The sequence below is a fragment of the Paroedura picta genome, chromosome 13 (assembly GCF_049243985.1).
Source record: "Paroedura picta isolate Pp20150507F chromosome 13, Ppicta_v3.0, whole genome shotgun sequence".
Taxonomy (NCBI): Eukaryota; Metazoa; Chordata; class Lepidosauria; order Squamata; family Gekkonidae; genus Paroedura; species Paroedura picta.
The window spans coordinates 8,875,045-8,898,914 of record NC_135381.1 but is presented as its reverse complement, the minus strand read 5'-3'; the positions used below and the strand labels follow the sequence as shown (position 1 = coordinate 8,898,914).

The following is a 23,870-nucleotide window of genomic DNA, read 5'->3' as shown; positions in this document are numbered from 1 at the left end:
GGCGATGTTGGAGGAGAATTTTACGGATGCCACAGATAGCCAGAAAGACAAATTAGTGGGTTCTAGATGAAAGCAAACTTGAACTCTCCTTAGAACAGCCTTTCTCAGTTCTTTATTTTATTTAACTATTGAGAAACCCCTGAAATATTTCTCAGGCTTCAAGAAACCGCAGAAGTGGTGCAATTAAGCAAAAGAATATGGTTGGGAAGCAGAGCTGTGGACATGCCCACCCAGGGCTCCTCCCCTTCCCACCCCCTCAAGGCCCATCACTGGCTGTTTTTGAGGGGGAAGCGGGTCAACATGACCATATATGGTCATATTACTTGATAAATGTTTTACATTTTTTAAAAAATATATTAAAAATTAATTCACTCTCACCCATTCGGGGAAACCCTTCCTGGGTCAAGAAACCTAAGGATTTCATGACACCCTCATTGAGAAAGCCTGCCCTAGAAGATACAATTACTAAATTTGGGCTATTGTACTGTGGTCATCTTACAAGAAGGCAGGAGTCACTGGAAAAGACAATAATGGTAAGAAGAATTGAAAGCAGCTAGAAAAGAGGAAGACCCGACATGAGACAGACTGCCTCAATCAAGGAAGCCCCCAAAGCACTGGGCCTATTGCAGGTGGAATTCCAGAACAGATTCATGGATTGCCCTAAGCATGAAAAGGAAATAAGAATGTTTCAGAATCCATCTAACCACAGAATCATAGAGTTGAAAAGGGGCCATATAGGCCATCTAGTCTAGTCTAGGGAATAAGAATGTTTCAGAATCCATTTGGAGCATCACCTGAAAATGCAAGTAACTTTTTTTCCGGATGGAACTAATTGACTTGCAAGTCAGTGATCATCTTAAAGGCATTTGTAAAAGGAATAGTCTATTCGATTTCTATTCTGGCCTACCTCCTATGTGCATCAACCTAAATGAACTGACTGCAGACACATTTCACAGTCCTGGGGAGCACATACATTTTCAAACAAACGTTTTCCAAGACAAAAATTGTGAAATCCGAGTATAGATGAAGACTTATAGATGAACATTTCCATGACCTTTTAAGGGGGTCTGTCACAACTCTTGACTTGAATATTAACGCCTTGGCTAACAGAAAACAGCCACAAAAATCACACTGACTAGGTAAGGATGTATAACTCGATAAACAGACTCCAGGGTAAAATACTGTTCCCAAAAGAATGGTGTTGAGTTGACTTTTCTCCCTTGACCTCTGAATGATGACTTTTAACCTAAATAGGTAGATTAATAATTTTGTTACATTTGGATTTAAGATGTGGCCCTCTTTAGGCACTGGACACTCATGTGGCCCTCATGTGCCAGAAAGCTAGGAGTCCCTGATGTAAAATAACACATACAGAACTTTCTCCTGGGCATCCCAACCAAAAGTCAAACCTGCCTCCTTGAACAGTAGACAAGGAATGACTCCCAGCTACTCAGTGGGGGGAAAGCACTTTGCCTGTCATCTGAGCCTGAATCACCCCAATAAGGATAATTCTGCAAAGGCTTAAGGGGGTGGCAGCTTACAGTGGATGAGCGATTGGGATGTGAGCGTCCTGCATAGTGCAGGGGGCTGGACTAGATGACCAATGAGGTCCCTTCCAACTCTATCATTCTATGATTCTATGTCAGTCAGTCAGACTGATTCTATGATTCTATGCACCCCTATCCCACTCACCATTTGCGGACTCATGCACTGTAGATCCTCAATAATGAGGTAAAGGTCCTTTGCGCATGCTTAGAGGTCCCCTGGCCTACACCCCAAAGCACTGAAAAACATGATATTCTCCACCATGTTGGGCATATGAACTATGGTTCCCTGGCTATGGGAGGCAGCACACTGCCCATCCCATTCATCCAGCAAAGGGCACTCGATACATGCCTCGAGGTGCTAAGATGTGCACCACAAAGTATGCCGGGATGCTGTCAGTCTCCAGCCCACGGAGTGTACTCTGCACATGCTTCTAGCATCCAGGAGGCGCACCGGCGAAGCACTGCAAACTCTTTCAGTCCCACACTCCTCCAGCATAGATGCCGCTGGCCCTGGTGGAAAGTTTAAAGGCGCACTCTGCACAAGAAGGGCACTGCAAGCGCTGCAAGGAAGGGCACTGACCCCCCCAATCTCCAAGGCCCCCCCAAGCACAGCCACGACCCTATCGGGAGGGACGCACTCTGCACATGCTCAGCAGCCCGGCTGCAAGGAAGGATGCCGTGCCCAAATGCTTCGAAGCCCCTAACGCACAGCGGCGACCCCGTCGGCAGGGACGCACTCTGCACATGCTCAGCAGCCCGGCTTCAGAGAAGCCCCCCAACTCCAAAAACCCAGCCGCGTCGGCGTCGGGAGGGAGGCCCTCTGTCTGCCCCCGCTCGGAGAGCCGCTCACCATTGTGGTTGACCCAGGTGGGCTTCAGGAGCTTCATTTTCCTCCTCCTCCGCCGCCGCCGCCGCCTCCTCTTCCTCCTCCTCCTCCTCCCTGTCCTCCTCTCGTCCGCCGCCGCCACCGCCGCCGCCGCCCGGCTCCCTGGGCCTCCGTGCTGGCAGCGGCCGCGGGTCCGGGCGGGTCGGGGCGGGCAGGCGGCGGCCTGGACTGCTCCGCCGCTGGGGCTGCGCTCGCCCGGCACTACCGCCGCCGCCGCCGCTCTCCGCCCCTCGGCCCGCCGGCCGCTCCCGTCGCCTTCGCCTCCTCACGGCAGCGCCAGCCCGTCAGCCCCCCGCCGCCGCCGCCCCTTCGCCCACCTCCCGGCCGCATCCCCCGCTCCTGGCGGCTCCCCGGCAACGCCGGAAGTCAGCGGAGGGCAACGACCTAAGCGGCCCGGCGGGAAACAGCGACGACGCCCCAAGCGGGCCAGGGAGGGAGGCGGGCGGGCGGGCGGGCGGGGAGGAGACGGGGCCCAGCCCGGCAGAGGCGGCGGCGGTGGCCGCGGCGGGATCCCCTCAGGCGAAGCTCCCCTTTCTGCCTCAGGAACTGGCTCTTGCTCAGGGCCCCGGCCAAAGTGCGGCTCTCCAGAGGCCCGCGGACTACGATGACCGTGAGCCTCCGCCAGCAGGGCCGGTGGGCAAGGGCTCCTGGGAGTTGTAGTCTGTGGGCACCTGGCGAGTGACAGTTTGGCCACCCCTACGGCAAGGGGGGGCAAACGGTGGTTCTCCAGGTTCCGCGGGTTACAATTCCCACCAGCCTATGTCAGCACGGTCAGTTGGCAAGGACTCATGGGAATTGTAGTCCATGGACACCTGACAAGTGACAGTTTGGCCACCTCATGCAGGGGTGGCCAAACTGTGGCTCTCCAGAGGTCCATGGGCCATAATTACCACAAGCCCCTGCCAGCATGGCCAGTTGGCAAAGGCTCATGGAAATTGTAGTCCGTGGACACCTGGTGAGCCACAGTTTGGCCACCTGTGTCTTAGGAGCCATTCAGAGCAAGTATCTGTGAGCATTATTGTTTAGTTAGGAAGACAACAACCATGTAAGGTAGCCCTGTGTTTTGGCCTCGCGGTGGGGAAGGCCGGTAGAATGTCAGTCTGTCAAGGGATGGAAGGGCCACTGGTTTTCCATCCCTTGATAGACTGACGTTTTTAAAAGATGAAGTGTGATGCAAATTAATTGAGTGCAAATCCAATACTGAGATGACCCAAAAGCTACTGGGGATAAAGGTGCCGTCATAAATCCCACTCCAGCAGGTTAATCAAAATATGCACTCAAACCTCAGATTTTCTAGTTTAGTTTAAAGCTGCAATCATTTGTGCATTTGCCTAAGGTTAAACCCCACTGGCGCAGAGTGGTAAGGCAGCCGCCTGAAAGCTTTGCCCATGAGGTTGGGAGTTCGATCCCAGCAGCCGGCTCAAGGTTGACTCAGCCTTCCATCCTTCCGAGGTCGGTAAAATGAGTACCCAGCTTGCTGCTGGGGGGTAAACGGTCATGACTGGGGAAGGCACTGGCAAACCACCCCGTATTGAGTCTGCCATGAAAACGCTGGAGGGCGTCACCCCAAGGGTCAGACATGACTCGGTGCTTGCACAGGGGATACCTTTACCTTTACCTTTTAAACCCCACTGAACATAGGCTAGCATTGTGAATCTTGCTTCCAGGAACAGATGTCCAAAGACCCTTACTCTGGCTCCAGCACAATAAGTAAACTTTACTTGTTCAACACAAATACATGTAATGGGAAGTGTGTCCCACTGATTTCAAGCAAGACTGCCACACTGAATATATTTTTTAAAGTCTAAAGAGTGACTTATGGCTGGATGGTTTGTATGCACTATCAATTTCATCCTACGGAGGAGGGAAACAATTCCCTCCCTTCACATGGCTGTTCCTTTGGATCCCCCCACCCTGAAGTTAAATTTCGGGGAGCTACAGAAATCGCAAAGGGGAGGCAAGAAAGTTCTCATGCATTGTCACTCCAGTCTAGATCGCTTTACACGGATGGGTTTAGACTGGAGTCACTCTGCCTACGATTGTACTGCAAATCTCGCAAATGCAACAGATTAACAAACGGGCTACTCCAGCTCCCCCTCGCCCTAGTGGGTGGGAGGGAAGGAACAGAAGCCAACCTGCTTTTGCATGCAACGCGGAACCCTTGTTTCAAGGCGAGCGAGCGGCCAGGGCATTGATTGGAGACGGACCGGAGTGCGCTATAGGATCTGTTCCCCCTTGGGGAAGGCAAGGACAGGCGACTTGCGGCTGGTGTGGAGGCACTGCGAGCCAAAGCGTGTGCTGTAGCCATGTTAGCCCAGGCTGCGGCTTCAGGTGTGTGGAGCCTGCTTCGCAGTAGGACAAGAGGTCTGTTGTGTAGGTAAGTCCCCCCAAAATACACTCAAATAAGCGCAGTCGGTAGAAACTTGATCAAGATGGATACCTATGTTTGCCTGTAGCAGTAGGGAAAAAGCAGGAGTCCAGCAGCACCTTAAAGACGAACAAACTAGGTGGCAGGGGAGGAGCTTTCGTGAGTCACCGCTCACTTCTTCATATTTGAGTCCAATTTGTGTTCTTAAATAAAAGTATTTATTTCTACCAATAAAAGAAAGACTAACCAGCTTGTGTGCCTGCACATGAAAGCTCACACATTGAATAAGTCTTAGTTGGCCTTAAAGGTGCTGTTGGACGCAGATTTTGTTGTGCTATTTCAGACTGTAATAGCTGCCCACCTGAGTCTTTCTTTTTGTATTGGTATAAACTTGCTTGCAGAGAAATATTTTAACATTGTTAAATCCTTTACTTAAGAACATAAAACATTTCCCTGTGGCCCTTTCTTGCATGCCCAGGGAAAATTTGGAATCAGAAGGCAAATCTCTTCCAGGCCAGACTGGAAAGAGATACTGGTTTTGGAGCAGGGCATCATCTGGGCATAGAATTGGGGTCACTGAGGTGGGCAGGTTGTATGAATTTCCTGCATTCTGCAGGGGGTTGGACTAGATGACCCTGGCGATCCCCTCCAACTCTGTGAGTCACTGCTCACTTCATATCTTTAAGGTGCTGTTAGACTATTCACTTTTTCCACCGGTGGAAACTTGCTTGCAGAGAAATATTTTAACATTGTTAAATACTTTTAAAACTAGGAACATAAAACATTTTCTTGTAGTTGCTGGATCAGACTTGCATCTTGCTTCCAAATTCCAGCAGTGGCTAGCACGATACCTCTAGGGAAGCTGACTAATAAGGGTGAGAAACCTATGGCCACCCTTTTGGTTCTTGGATTCTGATCTTCAGGGGTAGATTTCCTTTGAATGTGGAGGTTCCTTTTCCAGCCATCATAATTAACTGCTGTAGAAATTCTGTTCCTGCATCTGATGGAAAAGCTTATAGCCTACCAAACCTCATGCAACAGTAAATCCATGAACACTTTACTTTTATTATATTGATGATTTGTATACCACCCCTCTCAGACTAGCCATCTAGTCTTAGACTGTTTTGGGGTTTAATGTGGCAGCAAAGCAGCTGTTGATATGTCCACTGTGTATCTCACTGTTCATAAAGATATTTACAATTTGCTTTGCTGTCAGGAAAAGAAAAAGGATGCTGCCCTCAAGTTATATGTATGAAGGTTTGGAAGGTTACTTTGAGGTTATTTAGTATGGCAAATATCCACAGAAAGAATGATTTTGTTAATTGGTGGAGTCTGTGAGACGTGAATCTTGCTAGACAACTTGTTCTTCTAATTTGAGTTTCTTTCCCCCTCCCCCCAATTATCCTTAGCTCCCAGTTAACCTGCTATGTCCAAGATCGAGAGAACCATTGGCAGTCTTCACTTCTTGCGCTCAGGGCAGCACTACCCATGAGGTAAAATACCATTCACATTATGGGGAGGGGGGGACTACGTATACCTTTATGAGGGAAAAAGTGTTTTTGCTGGTGATACTTTCAAGCATGCATAGTGTTCTGAAATTCACGTGCCAGTTACCTTTCCCAGAAATCTTGTGTCAAAGATAAACATAATGTGACTCTATATGAGTATCCCTGTAAACCTATGGCTGAAGGAAGATGAAGCTCTGTACTCCACATTGCCTAAAAAGGGATTATGTCGTTATCTTCTCATGTAGAGATGGGTTTCTTTCCACTTTTGGTCACACTGAACCTAAAGTGACTTACATCATTCTCTTCTCCATTATAGCTTCTCAACAACCCTGTGAGGTAGGTTAGGCCGAGAATGTGACCTTTCCAGGGTTACCCAATAAACGCCCATGGCACAAATGCAGATTTGAATCTGCAGAACCAGTATGCCACACTGGCTTTCCAAAACACACACTCTTCCAAATGGTACTTTTATAATGAACACAATTGCATTGTTTTCTTGTTTTGTAACCTAGTTTTATTACGTTGTTTGCATGCTTTTTGTTTGCATTGTTTGCATTACTTTTTAATGTAATTTCACTGAAAAACAAAATACAGAGAAGATGAAGTGTTGTGTCAATGTGTCAGTAATGTTTTTGAATGGTTTGTTCTCCATCAGAGCAGAACCAATGAAGAAAAAGAAAGTGGATCCAAGAAGAGAACAAGCCATAAAGGACCGGATGAAGAGGAGGTTAAAAAAATTAGAAAAAGCCCCACAGGAGCTGATCCCTATTGAAGATTTCATTGTGCCATACAGATACATGGACCAAAAAAGGTAATGGCCTGCATAGAGCCCCAATGCCCTAAAGCAGCCTCTCTCAACTGAGTTTTACCATTGATAACCCCCTGAAACATTCTTCAAGCTTTGAGAAACCCCAGAGGTGGCGCAATCATGCAGAATATGGTTGGGAAGCAGAGCTGTGGACACGCCCACCTGGGGCCCCTCCCCTTCCTAACTCTTCCTGGCTCATCACTGGCTATTTTGGGAGGGGTGGGTGGGTCAACCTGACCATATATCATCATTTCACCCAATAAATGTTTAGCAAATAAAAAAAATAGTAAAAATTAACTCCTACTAATTCAGGAAACCCTTCGAGGGCCTTCAAGAAACCCACAGGTTTTCATGAAACCCTGGCAGAGAAAGCCTGCCTTAAAGGGAATCTATTTTGATGTATGCTATTCTGAACTTCATCTCATTTCTGTAGAAGCCACCCTATGAGGGATGTAAACCATAGAAGGGGCTGTCTGTATAGTGCAGGGGTAGTCAAACTGCAGCCCTCCAGATGTCCATGGCAGGGGCTCATGGGAATTGTAGTTCATGGACATCTGGAGGGCCACAGTTTGACTACCCCGGTATAGTGTTCTCCCAGCATAACCCAATCAGAGTTTAAGATAGCATCTGATCCATTTGTATGATCGAGATTAAATTGCACTGAAAGAGGTTGAAATGTTGATGTCAGGTTCATAGGCTGAGAACCTGCCACTCAGGAGCATGTGCAGTTTCAAGAAAAGCTTCCTTCCAAATCACTACTAAGAACATACCTCTGTTTCTCCCCCTTCCCTCCCCGCCCCTCCTCTGGCAGGGTCCGAGACACCTCCCCGTTGTCCTTCGAAGAGAGCGAAAGGAAAGCCCTCTTGATGAAGAAGTGGACCGAATACAAACGACTACAGAGCAAGGCTGAGATGCAAACTATCCAGTCCCTACTGGCAGCCCAGGAGCAGGCCTTGAACGAGCTGCGTCTGGAATCAGAGGAACTGTATCAGGCAGCGATCCAGCGAGACGATGGCCTGTTTCCTTTTGAGAGGGAGGAGCCTGTGTTCACCCCCCCACTGGCGAATTACGAGGCTCCCGAAGGAAAATGCAACGACGTCACCAAAGTGTATAACCAGTGAGAGGGGAAAGGTCACCGTGTGACTGCCGGAAGATGCTCCATTCAGTAAATGCAAGGTGAATCTGGTCGCCCGTTAGGTTCTGAAGTCCTAGGCGCAGTTGGCCGTTGGTTCATTCATTGTGCAGACAAACTCAATACACGTGAAGAATAAATCACTTTTGGAGGGGATCCGTTTTTGTGTTCGACGTGCTCTGGATAATCTCTCTTAAAATGGAGTTCTCAACTTTGGCCACTTACATGCGCATCCACATTTACTCTGCCCCTTCTTCTAAGAAGCTGAGGGGTATGTATTTAGGGTCCCTTTCCCTTTGTTTTGTTCTTACAACAACCCTGTGGGGTAGGTCATGCTGAAGTCACCCAGTGAGTTTCGTGGGTGAGTAAGGATTTGAACGGAGGTCTCTTCCCACAGCATGGCATTCTCTAGGCACCACAGGACCACTGGCTACCCTTTCTACTGCTTGTTCAAAAAAGTTATTTAACATGCCCTGGGCCTTTCTACTGGGGCCTACACTCTTCATGGTACTGTGTGCCCGTATGTTTGGATGCCCTGTGGGAGGCAGGATATATGTACAGATATATTTCATTGACATGTACCCTGCCTTCTCCCCCCATGGGGACCCAGCATGGCTTTTATCATTCTCTTCTCCCCCCTTTCACCCACACAACAACCCTGTGAGGCAGAGAGCATTACTGGACCAAGGTCACCCAAATACTTAGCCCAACACATGGTAATTAAACACCACACTGAGCTATAACAACACTTTGGATTTTCAGAGATCAATATAACTGTTCCATTATCTTTGATTTTTTTTTAATGCTATTCTGGGGTACTGCAGTTTTGGCAGATTTGTGACTCAGTCCACAGCAAATAATACAGCATGAAAGCCGCTGTAGGCTAGTTACCAGAGCCCAGAAATAAAACTCCTAGGATCTAATTAATGAATGTACTGCACGATGGGATACAGCTGCGAGGAGGTGTGACCCACAGTGGCACGGATTGATGGCTGGGGGAGACTCCCATGTAACCTTTTCCGAGCGGTACAACCCAACTCCACCCTCACTTTGGTTTGTCGTCAAGGGGAAGCTGCCAGTCCAGGGGAGGGGTTTTCCTTAAGGTCCACACTGGCTCGTGCTTCTGTTTTTCCCCAATCCGCTCTTTTTCACTCTTGCAGAGGGAGTCCTGGAAGAAAAACCAGGATGTTGCATCATTTGCAAGGAAAAAAATTACATTTTCATTATGGCTTTACCTGTCTTTTCATTTGCCTGCCACCAGATGCCATGAGGACAGCTTTTCCCCACCTGATAGACCATATCTGTGACCAGGCTCCCAAAAATCACCCCAGAATACTGCTCAGGTTTGCAAGGGGGCCTGGCAAAAACTGGGATGAGGAAATAGCTGTAAAGATATTGTCCATATTAAGGCTATTTATGCGCACTTGTGAAGGGCACAAGCCCAAAAGGAAGAAAGCTAAATTTAGAAAGCAAAACAGTGGACTTCCAATATACAGCTAGTTCATTGGGGCTTAATGTCCCCAATCGTTAGAAAACAAGCCTATATTTACTAGGATATTTTTGGTGTCCTAATAAGTAAACTTATTTACAAGTAGAGGGGCAAAGCTTGGTTCCAGGGCAGGGTACCCCAACATGGTGCCCAAGGGCACCGACTAAGCTTTTCAGAAAATAGGGCCATTGTGAAGTAGAGCTTATTACTGGCTGTTATCACTCAAACAAAAGGGTTTTCTACTGAAGGATCAGGAGTAATGGTGAGTACCTGGGATTTCCTTAGTAAAGTATGATTTCAATTCCCCCTGGCTCTCCTTCCCAGGAAGCATGAAGCGGCCTGAATTCCTGTGGAAGCCATTTTTGGGGTAGCGCAAAAGGTTGGGGAACCCTAAAGGCATGCTTCATGTGCAAGGAGGTCCCAGATCTAATCCTGGTTAAATGATCTCAGATGCCAGGAGAGGAAAATCCTTGGTCTAAGGCCTGCAAAGCGCTGAATCCAACTGAAGGATAAGGTAAGGAAATGTGACCAGGCTAAGACCAGATGTTCCTATTCATTGTGCAAATAAAAGCACATCTATAGTAAAGTTTGAATGCCCAAAAGATCGGTACCTGGTTTAATCAGCCGCGTGCACTGCTAGGTTTGTTGATTTTAATTTTGAGTACACGTGCGATTAGTCTTGTCATCCATAACAGATGGCCCCTGCCATCAGATAGATATTTTCACTGCAATTTGTATTTTTAGTCTGTCCATACACATAGCTGTGGGTCTACTAATGCATTAAATATAGGTTACAAGAGATTAAGATTTATCAATCAGGTGCACTTTAGAAGCATTTTCTCCCCCTTTCCAGCTTTCAAGTGCCAATTAAAAATGGGTTAGTCTCATAATTCGGACATTCTCTGACTCCCAACGCTGGTTTATTCCATTTCAGCCTCTGTGGTGTAGCCTTGTGCTGTCCAGCGGCTTTAACGCATGCAGTGTCAAACAAATACCTCTCCAATCCTGAGCTTTCTTAATGGCTGTGAACTCCTACCTGTGTAAATCAGGCCCTACTCAGTGGCTCCACTTGGTTACATGATTCCTGGGTATAAGGAAAGGGTGATTGCACTGCACAAGGCTGGCCTACTTACTCCCCATACCTTTGCTGTGGAGCTTTTCGTTTTCTCCCACTCTCTGCAGTTCTCATAGTCCCGTTTCCACTGCCCACAGGAAGGCGGTTCCCCGTAGGTATAGTAGTGATGGAAAAGGTTCTGGATGCTCCGGCAGTGTTTCCATTCGGACCGGTAGTCGTCACAAGCTCGAGGAGGCTGCCAGAGACGACAATCGTAGTCTCATGTTTTAGGAGGCCACAGAAATTGTGATGGAAACAGCTACTTTCTAACCAGGAGCAGGAGCAGAAAGGACAACATGCCAAACCACAGAAACTAGACCGATCCCTAAAATGATATGTGGCAGAGACTCATCTCAGGTGCAGAGCTATGATGGTCTGAAGGAGCGGAACAAAATTTGAGTCCAGTGGCACCTTTAAGACCAGCAAAGTTTTGTTTTAGGTGTAAGCATTAATGTGCACGCACACCAGATTTGATTCCCCCCCCCTTGCAGCCAGCTGGGTGACCTTGGGCTAGTCACAGCCCAGTTAGAGCTGTTCTATCCAGGCTCTCTCAGTCAGCTCCACCTCCCTCACAGGGTCTCTGTTGTGCAGAGAGGAAGGGAAGTTTAGCTTTGGGACTCCTCCGGGCAGTGAAAAACAGGCTATAAAAGCCAACTCTTCTTTCCTGGGAGCATCCATGACAGGAGTGGGGATTCAGATCTGGATATCCCAGATAGGACTCCGGCATTTTAAGCCTCTACACCGCACTGCCTTTCTTTTCATACATGCATATGGAAGAATAATTAGGGATGCCAGTCTCCAGGATGGACTGGGGGATCCCCTGGAATTATAGCTCATCGCCAGGCAACAGAGATCAGCTCCCCTGGAGAAAATGGCTGCTTTAGAGGGGGGGGGGAGCTCTATGGCATTGTCTAGGGATGCCAGCCTCCAGGTGGGACCGGGGGATCCCTTGGAATTATAGCTCATCTCCAGGTGACAGAGATGACTTCCCCTGCAGGAAATGGCTGCATTGGAGTGGGGGACTTCCTAACATTATCTCTCATTAAAGTCCCTCCCTGTTCCAAATCCTGCCCACTCCCGGCTGCAGCCCATAGATTCTAAGTATTTCCCAACCCAGAGTTGGCAACGCTAAATAACCGCCCGCTTGCCCCGCCGCCACTCACCCGCCAGGAGCCCGCTTCAGCCATGCTTTCTGGCCCCGCCCCGGAGCGGGGAACCAATCCGCTGGAGCCGCTTTATGACGCAACCTTCTCCTCAGCCAATCGGCGCAATGATCCGTTTCGCCGGTCGGGGGAAGGCGTTGAGGGCAAAGAGGTTGCGGGCGTCCTCGTTTCACAAAAACTTCCGGTTCCTTTGCGCAGCGGCCCAAGCCCACGTGCGGGCGAAAGAAAAGCTTCTCAAGCAAGAACGAAATGTCAGCTCGAAGGCAGCAAAACTGGGGGCGGTTTTCCGCCGGACCGCTGCAGTGCACGGCTAGACTGGGGAGTTGTGTTTTGCGAGCCTACCTCACAGGGTTGGTGCATGTAGTCTCCACCAAGTGCTGGCGGGGAGGAGAGGGGAGGGGTCGGGGGAAAGAATCAAGCCCAAAACGGCCAGGAAAGGCAACAAGGAGCCAGAGGTTCAACAGGTCTGTGACCCCCAAACTTGAAAATGTAACGCACCTGCGTTGTATTCCCCCTCCCTGATTCCCCCCTGCAGAAGACTATCTCGCTGCCACAGGGCATGGTTTTGGCTTTAATACCCCGCTTTTTCCCTGCCCAAAGTAGTGTCAAAGCAGTTTACAGTTGCCTTCCCTTTCTCTCCCCACAACAGAAACTTTGTTAGGTGAGGCAGAGAATGCTCTTGACAGGACTGCTGTGGGAGAACAGGACTCTCAGGGCTGTGACTGGCCCAAGGGCACCCAGCTGGCTGCATGTGGAGGAGCAGGGAATCAAACCCAGCTCACCAGATTAGCAGCTGCCCCTCTTAAGCACTATGTCACGCTGGCAAGGAGATGTAAAAACAAATGTACGTTTGCTCTAGCAAGACTTTTACCTTCCCCAACTATGCCAGATCTAGAGAACTGGAATTAAGAACAAATTTTGTATTTACACTTCTCTTTGATATAAAGCACCGGACTCAGACTTAGTTCCGCTGCTTCAGACCAACACAGAAAGAAAGCACTTATATCTTAATATTTCCCATTCATTTTCAAAGCTTTATCACCCTCACAGTAACCCTGTGAGGCAGGACAGGCGGAGAGCATGACAACCCCCGGGGAGCCCAATTACCTTCAAGGCAGCATGGGGAATTTGAACCTGACTGAATTGTGTGCATCCATCAGAATACTACATTGATGGTTTTAAATTTGGATACTGTAAAGCAAAATAATGGGAAGGTTCCTTGAGATGATTTGACTGACTGTCCTGATTTTTTAAAGAAGGTGCTTTATCAAAAGTCCAACAGTGCCCGCAGGATCCAAAAGGGACGGTCTGTCCGTTTCGAGGGAGAAATTTGGTCATGGAGGAATTGGAGAGCCACTGTAGTTGTGGCCCTAGTATTTGCGTGGACATGCGCATGTTACAATAGCATAGGAGATTTTCCATTGCCCAGTTTCTTCTAATGGCTCTAGGGGAGCCGGGAACCCACACACAATTTTAAAAAGATTTCTGAAGACATTCCCAGTTTCTCTTTTATTGTTGTGGAACCAGGGAGGTATTTGCCGTTCAAAGGAATAGCGGCCCTCAGGTAGGCCGAACTGAATCCAAAGCTGTCACTTTAAAAGAAACAAAACAGAAGAACCCCCCAAATTCTAAAGGTGTATCAATATTGGTTATCTGGGAAAGGAAAGGAACCTGTAGCACAGCACCATTAGGGAGTAACAAACCTGTGACAAGACAACATAAATTCAGGCTGCTCCTTATATAAAGCCCTGCGTGACAAGGAGAAGGGAGCCTTCTCCCTGTGGAATGAAGGATCCAGATCAGGGGTAGTCAGATTGCAGATGGACCATGGCTGCGAGCAGCTTGGCGTTTCTTTCCTCCTAGACCAGGGGTAGTCAAACTGCGGCCCTCCAGATGTCCATGGATTACAATTCCCACGAGCCCCTGCCAGCATTTGGTGTCAGGGACTCATGGGAATTGTAGTCCATGGACATCTGGAGGGCCACAGTTTGACTACCCCTGATCCAGATGGATTGGAGGGTGGAATTCTATGGAGGAACAAGCAGTCACATACACCCAATGACATCCAGACCAGGGTGAGAACCAACCTTACGCTCAGGTGTGACTTGTTTAAAAGAATCTTGAGGTCTAAGTGGCCAAGTTCTCAAACAGCTTTGGCCTGGGAAATCCCCCAGCACCTAGAGACAGGTGCCTTCCTTCCCCAGTCAAATAACCCAAGCAACCTGATATTTTCAGAGATTCCCCCCCCCACACACACCCCCCCGCATTTGCCTTGGGTTGAGAATATAGTGCCACGGTTTCATGTCTGACTTTTTTCTATACAGAGTTCAAATTTCATCTGCTTGCCAGGTATTAATAGCACGGTGAAGCCACAGGTAAAGGAAGAGGATTCAACAGGTTACATTACTTGCTTGCCTTATTTTTTTTTTTTGTACTTCTACTTAACTTAGCTTCACGTGTTCAGATGAAGCAACAAGAATTCAAAGTGTGGAAACATCTCGGAAAAAAGAAAGCTGCCTTCCAGGTGAGCAATCAAAAGTCCACTGCTCTTAGACAGGACGAGGTGGTGCTAGGAGCACTGCAGTCTGCCAGAGAGAAGTCTTTGTCCGCTTAGATCTGCAGCTTGAAGGGAGAAACATCTCTGAACTAGAAAGTCCCATTTAAGATTCAAACTGGGCCAGAACGCTTGGGAGCAAGAGACGCACCCCCCCCCCTCTCTTAAGAAAGAAAACCTAAAAGCTGAACAACACTGCTGCAGGGTTATTTTATTGTCTCTGCTAGGGGATCCGGGATTAGGGTTTCCTTCCTTTCTTGCGCAGCGACTGGCCTTCTCCAGAAAACGCGATGAAGCGGCTGCCGGGGTCATCCTGAGAAGAGGGAAATGGCTTTGATTAACTAGGCAAGCCTTTGTCAACTTTTTAACCATGGAGAAACCCCTGAACCATTCACGAGGCTTCGGGAAACCCCTTGTGCAGAACAGGGTTGGCAAGCAGAGCTGTGGACACGCCCACCTGGGGCTCCTCCCCTTCCCACCCCCTCCAGGCCCACCATTACTCACCTCTTCCATTTTTTTGACCAGTGGCCGTGAGTTTCTGATGAAGGTGATCTTGCCGATTTTGAATTCATAATTGGGGATTCCTCTGCAGGGAAAAGAAACAGGCTTGAGTTTGGTCCGTTTGTCTTTCTTGGAAAGAAGGGCTTACGGAAGAAACGCTGGGGCATCTTTCTATGGTCTTTGAGCTGTCACCCTGGACAGTCAAGAGGATCTGTCGGTGTTTATATTAATCTGCAGAGATTATAGCCTCTGGCACTCATCAGCTGCCCTGCTGCAACAGCATGCAAAGTTGTATGTGAACAATCCAAGGACTCAGGCAATCAAGCTGTGAAAATCCTTTGCAGCCCAACTTTCATGAGGGACAGGGCAGCTGTCATATTGGCTGGGGTTGAAGCATTAGGGTAGGAATAACTTTTCTGGGGTATACGAAGGACTGGAAGGAATCCTAGTAGGCAGAGAAACTTAGTGACGCGAGATTGGGAGGTATGGTTGGATGAGGGGCCTGGAGTTAGCAGTGATATGAAAACAAGAACCTGAGAAGTGAGTGAATGAAGGAAACTGCCCTGAGTGGGTGTTAAGCGCTGAGTGGCACTTAAGCCATGAGACATACTCCACCTCCAAGCCATTACCAGAAATATATTATATGGAACAGATAACTTTGCTGTTAACTGCCCTGAATTAAACCAGATAGGGTAGTAGAGAAATAAAATTTTATTTTATTACTAGCAAGAAAGCCCATTGCAACCAGGGATGCAATAGGCACTAAGACCCAGGTGCAGGGCCAATCAGGGTGTGGCCAGCTGTGTTACAGGAGCTTAATTTGAGTTCTTCACTTCTGGTCAGTAGCTCAGGAAGCTTTGCTGAGTCTGAACATTTGCAAACTGACCTTCGAATATCTCCAGGCTTGATCGGGGAAGGACTTGGATCAACACCTTTCTTTTTCCCATCCAGCCTGTTGCCGGATCCTGAAAATGCCTAAAAGAAGAACAGAAATCATCTAGAATCATGATATAGTCAGAGTCTTCCTTAAAATGCCAGAGTAGGGCCGAATACACTGAGAGGGGCAATCTATACCCCACTGAAGATCATAGCAAGTCTCTCCCCCTTACTATGTACAGGAAATGTCATTTTTTTTAAAGGAAGTTAAAATGACGAATCAAAGATTTAGATCACGGTTCTCTCTGAACCCTCTCTTGTGAGGAAGCTGGAGCTAAGAGAGTTCAGAGAGAACTGTGACTGGCCCAAGGTCACCCAGCAGGCCTCATGTGCCTCAAAGTGGCTGGCAATCACCTCGCAACAGGCACCCTGTGAGGAAGGCGGGACTGAGAGAGTTCGGAGAGAACTGTGACTGGCCCAAAGTCACCTAGCAGGCTTCCCATGGAGAAGTGGGAAATCAAACCCGGGGCTCCGGATCAGAATCCACCACTCTTAACCAAAGCCCCACGCCGACTCTCCAGATTTCACCACGGCAACGTTTGCCCCAGGTGCCCACAAGCCCCTTATAATCAGTCATACAAGGGACTTACACGGAATCCCAGGTCACTCACGTAACCACTGTGATCTGCTTCGACATCCTGTAAAACAGAAGGGTTTTATAACGCTGTAGCAGTGCAACAGGCGATCGCCGAAAACATCTACATTTCCAGGGTTCTGGGTTTGTTTCTTACACTGTAATGTTCCTCAATGCAGCTTTCAAGTGCTGTTTTATGCATGTCTGCTCCCAAGCAAGGCCTGTTTATGGGGCTTCTTTCAAGACAAACATGTAGAAGACAGAAGCCTTAGGAAGCTAAGGAAGTGGCAGCTCAGTGACAATCGTGACCTGCTGTGAAACTTCTATGTTCAGAGGCAGTATACTGCAGAGTACAGGCTGCTGGGGAAGGACCACACATGAAGTGACTTCATACTGAATCAGACCCCTGATTAGGGGCGTGCGCTTCAGCACAGTTTGGCCTCCTTGGCAATCACTAGGCTTCGATGATCACTGAAGCGGCCAAACCAAGCCAAAGCACACAACCCTACCCCTGGTCTATCAAGGCCAGCACTGTGTACTAAGATCAAGACGTGTGCATGATTGGACAGAACATGAAGAGTGTCCTGCAGGAGGTATCAGAAGAGATGTCTATTTAGCATAGTTAGAATCGGAACTTCCTGATGATTTTCAAATTATCTCCTCCGGTGTCCTGATGGGGTCCTTGGGAGACTCCCCGCTCTTTACAGCGCACTTCCTCCCTGCTTGCCTCCAGAACAAACAGAATGAATGCAGAACAACAGTTAGACATTTAGTTAGAACTCTCTCTCCTCTCTTTGTATACCAAGTTGTTTCTCTTTTCACAATAAAATGATTTTATTCTTTAAGCATCCAGAGTCTCGGGTCAGGACCTTTCACATCACCTGCCAACTGATGCTTAACTAGAGATACTTGGGATTAAACTGGGGACCTTCTGCATGCCAAGCAACCACAGCCCCTCCACCAGTTTTGGCTTCTGGGCCCCATTTGTAAGGTTTTGAAGGACCTCTGTCTGACCACTGTGGGAAACAGACAGCTGAGGTTTCATCCAGCAGGCATTTAATAATCTTCTCTGTCAAAAGCATATTTTGCAGGGATGTCCAAACTGTGGCTCTCCAGATGTCCATGGACTACAATGACCATGAGCCACTACCAGCACTGCCACTTGGCAGGTTCTCATGATTACTGTAGTCCATGGGCATCTGAAGAGCCACAGTTTGGCCACCCGTGATCGATTGCTTCAATATTTCTTTTCTTTTCTTAAAGAAAGGTGAGTGTATGTATAGAAGGACAGGGCTCCCCCCGAGAAAAAGTCAGAAGTTAACTCACAGTGGCTTCTTCATGATGCGCCTGTCTTTCTGGTTCCTTGTAGCCCAATGGTGCATCAAAATCTACCTGTTGTGACATTTCATTGAATCAGATGACTTGACACACTGCAGCCCAGAATCTGCCTCCTCCCTTTAGTTAGAATTTCAGGACAAGCCAATGTGGCTTTAGCAATCAGGCCAGCCTTTCTTAACTCTTTTTACCCTTGAGAAACCCCTGAAACAGTCTTCAGGCTTCAAGAAACCCCAGAAGTGGCGGAATTGTGCAGAATATGGCTGGGAAGCAGAGCTGTGGACACGCCCATCCAGGGCCTCTCCCCTTCCTAAACCCTCCAAGCCCAGCATTGGCCATTTGGAAGGGGGGGTGTCAACATCATATATGTCACCCAATAAATGTTTAACATTTAAAAAATATATATAAAAATTTAATTAACTCCCACCCACTTAGGAAACCATCCCAGGACTGTCAAGAAGCCCCAGGGGGGTCCTTTAAACCCTGGTTGAGAAAGTCTGAATTAGAATGTTGGACTATAGCCCTGGGTTCAAACCCCTCTCTGCCACGGAGATCATGGGGTAACTTTGAGCCTGTGTAAGTTCTGTGGAACCGCTCTGAGCCTCAGGGGAGGGCGGTAAATTGAATGAATGAATGAATGAATGAATGAATGAATGAATGAATGAATGAATGAATGAATGAATGAATGAATGAATGAGTGGCAGCCTTCAACTTACGTTCATGTCGCACTCTATGATGGACACAGCTTTGTCGGGCTTGGTCTCCATGACGCGAAGCTCATAGATCTGAAACAGCAGGCCTCAGAATTCTTACACGGGACTTTCACGCACCCTCCCCTGCCTCAGACTCCTCCACTCAAGCAGATCACGGTTCACCCAGCTAGGATCCCTGAGAGCCCCTCCCGCAAGACCAACCAGGTGGCTTGGAATTCCTTTTCAAATGAATCACCGGCACCTGAGGAGCTCATGCCCAAATCAAAACCGCTCACGACTCTGTCCCTGGTGTGCAGGTTTCCACACTGCACACTTTGTCAACGGCGCACCTCACCTTCTCGTTGTAGTTGATGGCGATGACATCTCCGGTGGTCAGGCAAGCAAAATTTCTCAGAGCGTTTTCCAATCTTGGGAGGATGTTAAGGGGGAAAGCAGCATTCAGGGCAAAGAGATCAGACCAATGCTGACTCAGCTGTTTGGCCAGCAGGATTCTATCCTCTGTCTCGTACAGCGGCATAACAACCTCAACTAGGACAGCACATTACTACTACTACTACTACTACTACTACTACTACTAATCTTTACACTTGTATCCTGCCCTTCCTGGTAGCAGTCCTGTCAGAGCTCTCCTACTTTGCAGGGTGTTTGTTGTGGGGAGAGGAAGAGAAAGCAATCATAAGCCACTTTGAGACTCCTTCAGGTAGTGCAAAGTGAGGCAGAGAAACCAACTCTTCTCCTTCTAAAAGTCTCTTTCCAAAATTTTTTTCATTGGAGGTGAATTAGTGCTTAGAATGCTCCCCCCCTCCCCCCGACGAAACAATAAATTTTGGGGGAGTGGATTCCTTTTTAAGTGTACAAACACTGATGGAAGAGGCAATTCTACTTCTTAAGAAGAATTTAAAAACTGGAACAGCTCAAACCACTTCGATGGCTCTCCCAAGAGGAAACGGGAAAAAGATACACCGCTTTAGGGTTGGTGATGTCTAGGAAATCGGGACTTTGTGGTTGAAATTTGGAGTAAGTGGCCACCTGGAGGTTAACACTCTCCACCTGCACCAGGCCGCCTTCCTCCAGTAGCAAGTTCTGCATCATCTGCAAAAAAGTAAAACAAGAAACATGAAATATATCCACCACTACCACAGACCATTATAAGAACACCCTCCCAGCATAACTTTCACAGACAACAAATCTAAGTGGTGGAGCATGTTTGGTATGCAAAAAGTCCTGGGTTTGATTCATGGCATCTCCGGTAAAAAAAATAAAACCTCTGGAATCAAGGCTTGGAAGAACTCCCTGCCTGAGATCTTGGAGAGCTCTTGCTAGCTTATGGCACAACCACAATGCTTACAGGGAGAAATCTATGAGCAGAACTCTGTGTGATATCCAATAAAATTGAGCATTAAGATTAACAATCATTGATGAAGGGTGCAGGAAAACGGGCAGAATATCCGTGATACCGTTTTGATTGTTGATCGTATTTAAGAAATGGAAAATATGAAAATAGAACTCTTGGGACTGTGAACTCGTAACAAAGAAGAAACAAATGAATAAATACTTTAGAAAATTTATTTAGCCTACAGATCTCCTTTTGGTTTGGGTTCACCCAATGAACCGTTCCAGCATAAGAGCTTCCTGTGCTTACGTGAATCGCTTGCACCCTGTGATTTTTAGAGGAGCCCACTTACCCAGTGTGGAAGGTAACAAATGCCCTCGTCAGCCACAAATTCAAGCACCCCGCAATGGGTCATTCGGTCTGAGTTTTTATTAGTCAGTTTAAACAACATGGGATAGGTGATATTAAGCCGGCCTAAGTGGAAAGAGAAAGAGGGGGAAAACATTATTTCTGAAAGCATATATATATATATATAAAGGGCCTGAAGGTGTGATCCAGTGCTTACTTAGGAGCTAGGCCTACTGGGTGGACATTCAATCAGGCATCAGGCATCAGGCAGCTGATAAGAAAGCAAAACACCCAGAGCCCTTGAGAACAGCTAGGCCAGGCAGACCTGCGGCTCAAACACAGAAACTGGTCTACTGTACAGCAACATCAATTGAAATGAAGCCATCAAGTGCTTTTCTGCCGATCCTCAAATAAGGAAAGGAAATAAATACAATGGATTTGTGTTTAAAACATATCGGGGGGGGGGGGAAATCCCCCATTCTTATTGTTTTCTTGCGGTTTTAACCAACAACAGTATTTGGCGTTGGTGTGTGCCCAGTAAGACTATACATCTCTCTGGCAGAGGGGTGGCCAAACTGTGGCAGAGCCTCATGGGAATTGTGGTCCATTGACATCTGGAGAGCCCCAGTTTGGCCATCCCTGCTCTAGTGGCTTAGATCAAGATGGGTAGCCCCTGTTGGCCTATCTGCGGCAGTAGAAATAAAAATAAGGGATATACTCACTGAGTTGATCCAAAGCAGACGGTGGCATGATTACTGCAGCAGGGAATAAGAGAGTTACAGTAAGATGAGGTATGACACAGCAGTGGGAAGAGAAACAACAGCATGCGACAGTCGTAAGTCTTCAAACGGACAATAGCAAGGAGCATGATGGGACGGCAGGTGAAGTCAAGCAGAAAAGGCGAGCTCTTCACCTGTCACACAAGTGCAACTTCATAGCTTTCATTACAAGCATGTATACCACAAACTGAATGCTCAGTCCCAACAGTTGGGTCACTTTTCCTAATGCACCAGGTAGATTACTTCTTCTTCATCATCTTTTTTGAAGCAGGCCCATGTACAGTTATTCGTCCATATGCTCATCCTTCCCCTTGCCCATCCTTCCCATTATTGTTGTTGTTGTACATTTTATTTCTATCCTGCACTCCCAGCAAAGCTGGCTCAGGGCTGCGTACATCGTTTAAGACATAATAATCAAGTCAAATTCAGTTACAAGAATTGGAAGTGGGAATTGTAAAACTGGCCAGCATAGAACCTATCAGTCAGCATATAAAATTTCAGACAGTTGGCATAAAAACAAATTAGAGACCAACAATCCAGGTGTTGGATCGCCTTCGTATCATCCTGAACTAGACTTCAATTAGAGCATTTGGCCCGCCCCGGATTTCTGCTCCAGCACGGCAGCTTGGGCAATGAAATTCCCAGTGTGGAAGCGGTCAAAGTGAGCGTTGCACCAGAAGTATTCTGGGGGTCGTATGCTGGGTTTGTTTCCAACCCCGCCTGGCCTCACCCACCCCGGTTTGGCATTCAAGAGAACATTATTTATATTCAAAATAAAAACAGCACATACTCTTCCCGCCTTTCTCCACATCTGACCTGTCATTAGGTCCCGCGAGCATGGACACCGAGAAGCAGCGGTACTGAGTCGAGAAGCGGTTCTGGAAAACCCGGGGGATCGGATGATCGAACATATTAAAAGAAAACTGCAGAGAGGGGTAAAACACGAAAGCGCATTAGAAGCGGGGGCATGAGATACCGCAGCATCCTGGAAAGCAGAAAAGAGCTGTTTTCCAGCTTACGACAATCGTTTTGACATAAATCACCACTTGGATAAGAGGCATGATGGACCAGCAGCTGGTCTGCAAATTTCTTCTTCTGTGAGACGCCCAGGAACAGTTTGCAGGTGAATGACTTGTACAGAAGGCCAGAAAAGTAGGATGCATTTACCTTTGGCTCCTTGGGAGGAGGGAAGGTGGCATTATGACATGAGAGTAAGCCAACATACACGGTGTCACAGCTAATACGTCAGACTTAGAGCTGAGAGACCCATTGACAAGCCCTCAGTATACTGGAGATGCTTCTTGATATTCTTCATAGCAATACACCTTTCTATGTTGCTACGATTCTCAACTGGTTCTCCCAGATCTAAGTCTTACATAGTTATGACATCATGCCGATTGGCTTACTCTAACTTTTTAAGGCCTCCTCCCCACCCCCAGGAGCTGAAACAAATCTTCAAACCTTCTTTCTATGTCCCCCATTATAACTGTTTATAGAACTGTAATTCTAGGGGATCCCCAAGTCCCACCAGGAGTCTGGCACTCCTAAATCCCCCCCCCCCAAACAGCCATTTTCTCCAGGGGAAACTGATCTCTGTAGTCTGGGGAGCCGCTGTAATTCTAGGGGATCCACAGGGCCCACCGAGAGGCTGGCACCCCTAAATCCCCCCTCCAAATCAGCCATTTTATCCAGGGGACCTAATCTCTGTAGTCTGGAGAGGAGCTGTAATTCTAGGGGATTCACAGGGCCCACTGGGAGACTGGCACCCCTAAATCCCCCCTCCAAATCAGCCATTTTATCCAGGGGAACTGATCTCTGTAGAGAGAAGTTTAGGAGATCCACAGGTCCCACTGGGAGGCTGGCACCCCTAAATCTCCCCTCCAAATCAGCCATTTTATTCAGAGAAAACTAATCTCTGTAGTCTGGGGAGCAGCTGTAATTCTAGGAGATCCACAAGGCCCACCGGGAGGCTGGCACCCTTCCACTAAAGTTGAAGGGTGCTCGTTCAAAAGCTGGGTCGGCTTTTGGGGCAAGCAAGCAAGCAAGCATCCCTCCCTCTCCTTCTGGGCTCCAGTTCGCCTTGGAAGAGGGATGACGCTGCAGTTTCCCCCTCCGTCCCTCCCCCCCAAAAGCACAAGAGACCTTTACCATGACTGCGGCTGAATTCCTCCTCCAATTCGAGCAGGTCGCCCCCCAAGCAGCTCCACTCCGCCCTGCAAAACAAGCACGTCGACAGCTCTCTCCGGGCACTGACCGGCAGCCTCCTTGTTGTCACTAAGGGAAATAGAACATGGGGCAGGAGGCGTTCCTCAGCCAGGCCCTGCCAGGGAGGGTTGAATGCAGTCCCTGGATTTTATTTTTAAGACGGGCAGCACTATCTTAGGGTCTGGGGGTGTCTCTGCAACATATGTGAAATGCTATGGATTTTTTAAAGTGTAAATGTGGTAGAGTTTGCTGGTCCCTCTCCAAAAACTACATTTCCCAGAATGCAAGTCGGGGAATAAAAAGACTTCCGCTTCCTCTTGGAATAGAGGTCAAGGCATAGCGAATGGGAAACAAATGAACCACTTCCAAGAGAGGATTATTATTCCAAACACATGAAGTTTGAGTCCAGTGGCGGTTTTAAAACCAACAAAGTTTTTACTCAAGATGGGCGATGGCATGTGCATGCACACTTGTGACAACGAAATGGACATCATCAGACTACATTTATAAAGAGAAATGAGTAAAAAGTATCATGGAAATATATCCAACAAGTATGCAGCATGATGAAGATGTTTAG

The 23,870-nt window shown here is 47.8% G+C and overlaps 4 protein-coding genes across 5 annotated transcripts in view; 1 reads left to right on the top strand and 3 right to left on the bottom strand.

Moving 5' to 3' along the window:
- Nucleotides 1-2,905, bottom strand: part of HIRA (histone cell cycle regulator) — a 34,296-nt gene extending 31,391 nt beyond the window's left edge. Inside the window, exon 1 of the mRNA XM_077308898.1 lies at nucleotides 2,398-2,905. Coding sequence (XP_077165013.1) covers nucleotides 2,398-2,434 — 37 coding nt within the window. The 5' untranslated portion in view covers nucleotides 2,435-2,905. The remainder of the gene's footprint in view (nucleotides 1-2,397) is intronic.
- Nucleotides 2,906-4,615: 1,710 nt separating this feature from the next.
- Nucleotides 4,616-8,405, top strand: MRPL40 (mitochondrial ribosomal protein L40). The gene is made up of 4 exons (XM_077308902.1): nucleotides 4,616-4,810; nucleotides 6,211-6,294; nucleotides 6,965-7,120; nucleotides 7,929-8,405. Exons 1-4 carry the CDS (start codon nucleotides 4,740-4,742, stop codon nucleotides 8,236-8,238), a joined length of 621 nt encoding a protein of 206 aa, XP_077165017.1. The 5' UTR covers nucleotides 4,616-4,739; the 3' UTR covers nucleotides 8,239-8,405.
- A 626-nt stretch (nucleotides 8,406-9,031) lies between these two features.
- Nucleotides 9,032-12,120, bottom strand: C13H22orf39 (chromosome 13 C22orf39 homolog). The gene is made up of 3 exons (XM_077308903.1): nucleotides 12,016-12,120; nucleotides 10,881-11,048; nucleotides 9,032-9,417 (listed from the first exon to the last, which is right to left on the bottom strand). The coding sequence occupies exons 1-3, from the start codon at nucleotides 12,037-12,039 to the stop codon at nucleotides 9,295-9,297; spliced, it is 315 nt and encodes a 104-aa protein (XP_077165018.1). The 5' UTR covers nucleotides 12,040-12,120; the 3' UTR covers nucleotides 9,032-9,294.
- A 2,635-nt stretch (nucleotides 12,121-14,755) lies between these two features.
- On the bottom strand, nucleotides 14,756-23,569 carry UFD1 (ubiquitin recognition factor in ER associated degradation 1). Of its 2 annotated transcripts, none has more exons than XM_077308900.1 (12): nucleotides 23,237-23,569; nucleotides 21,905-22,011; nucleotides 21,032-21,064; nucleotides 20,314-20,435; nucleotides 19,590-19,720; nucleotides 18,963-19,035; nucleotides 18,632-18,700; nucleotides 17,907-17,972; nucleotides 16,597-16,644; nucleotides 15,957-16,045; nucleotides 15,074-15,155; nucleotides 14,756-14,882 (listed from the first exon to the last, which is right to left on the bottom strand). In XM_077308900.1, the coding sequence occupies exons 2-12, from the start codon at nucleotides 21,909-21,911 to the stop codon at nucleotides 14,808-14,810; spliced, it is 795 nt and encodes a 264-aa protein (XP_077165015.1). In that variant the 5' UTR covers nucleotides 21,912-22,011; nucleotides 23,237-23,569; the 3' UTR covers nucleotides 14,756-14,807. The 2 variants fall into 2 exon arrangements, with proteins under 2 accessions (XP_077165015.1, XP_077165014.1); XM_077308899.1 differs by having other exon boundaries at nucleotides 21,879-22,011; nucleotides 23,237-23,568.
- Between the last annotated feature and the right edge of the window lie 301 nt (nucleotides 23,570-23,870).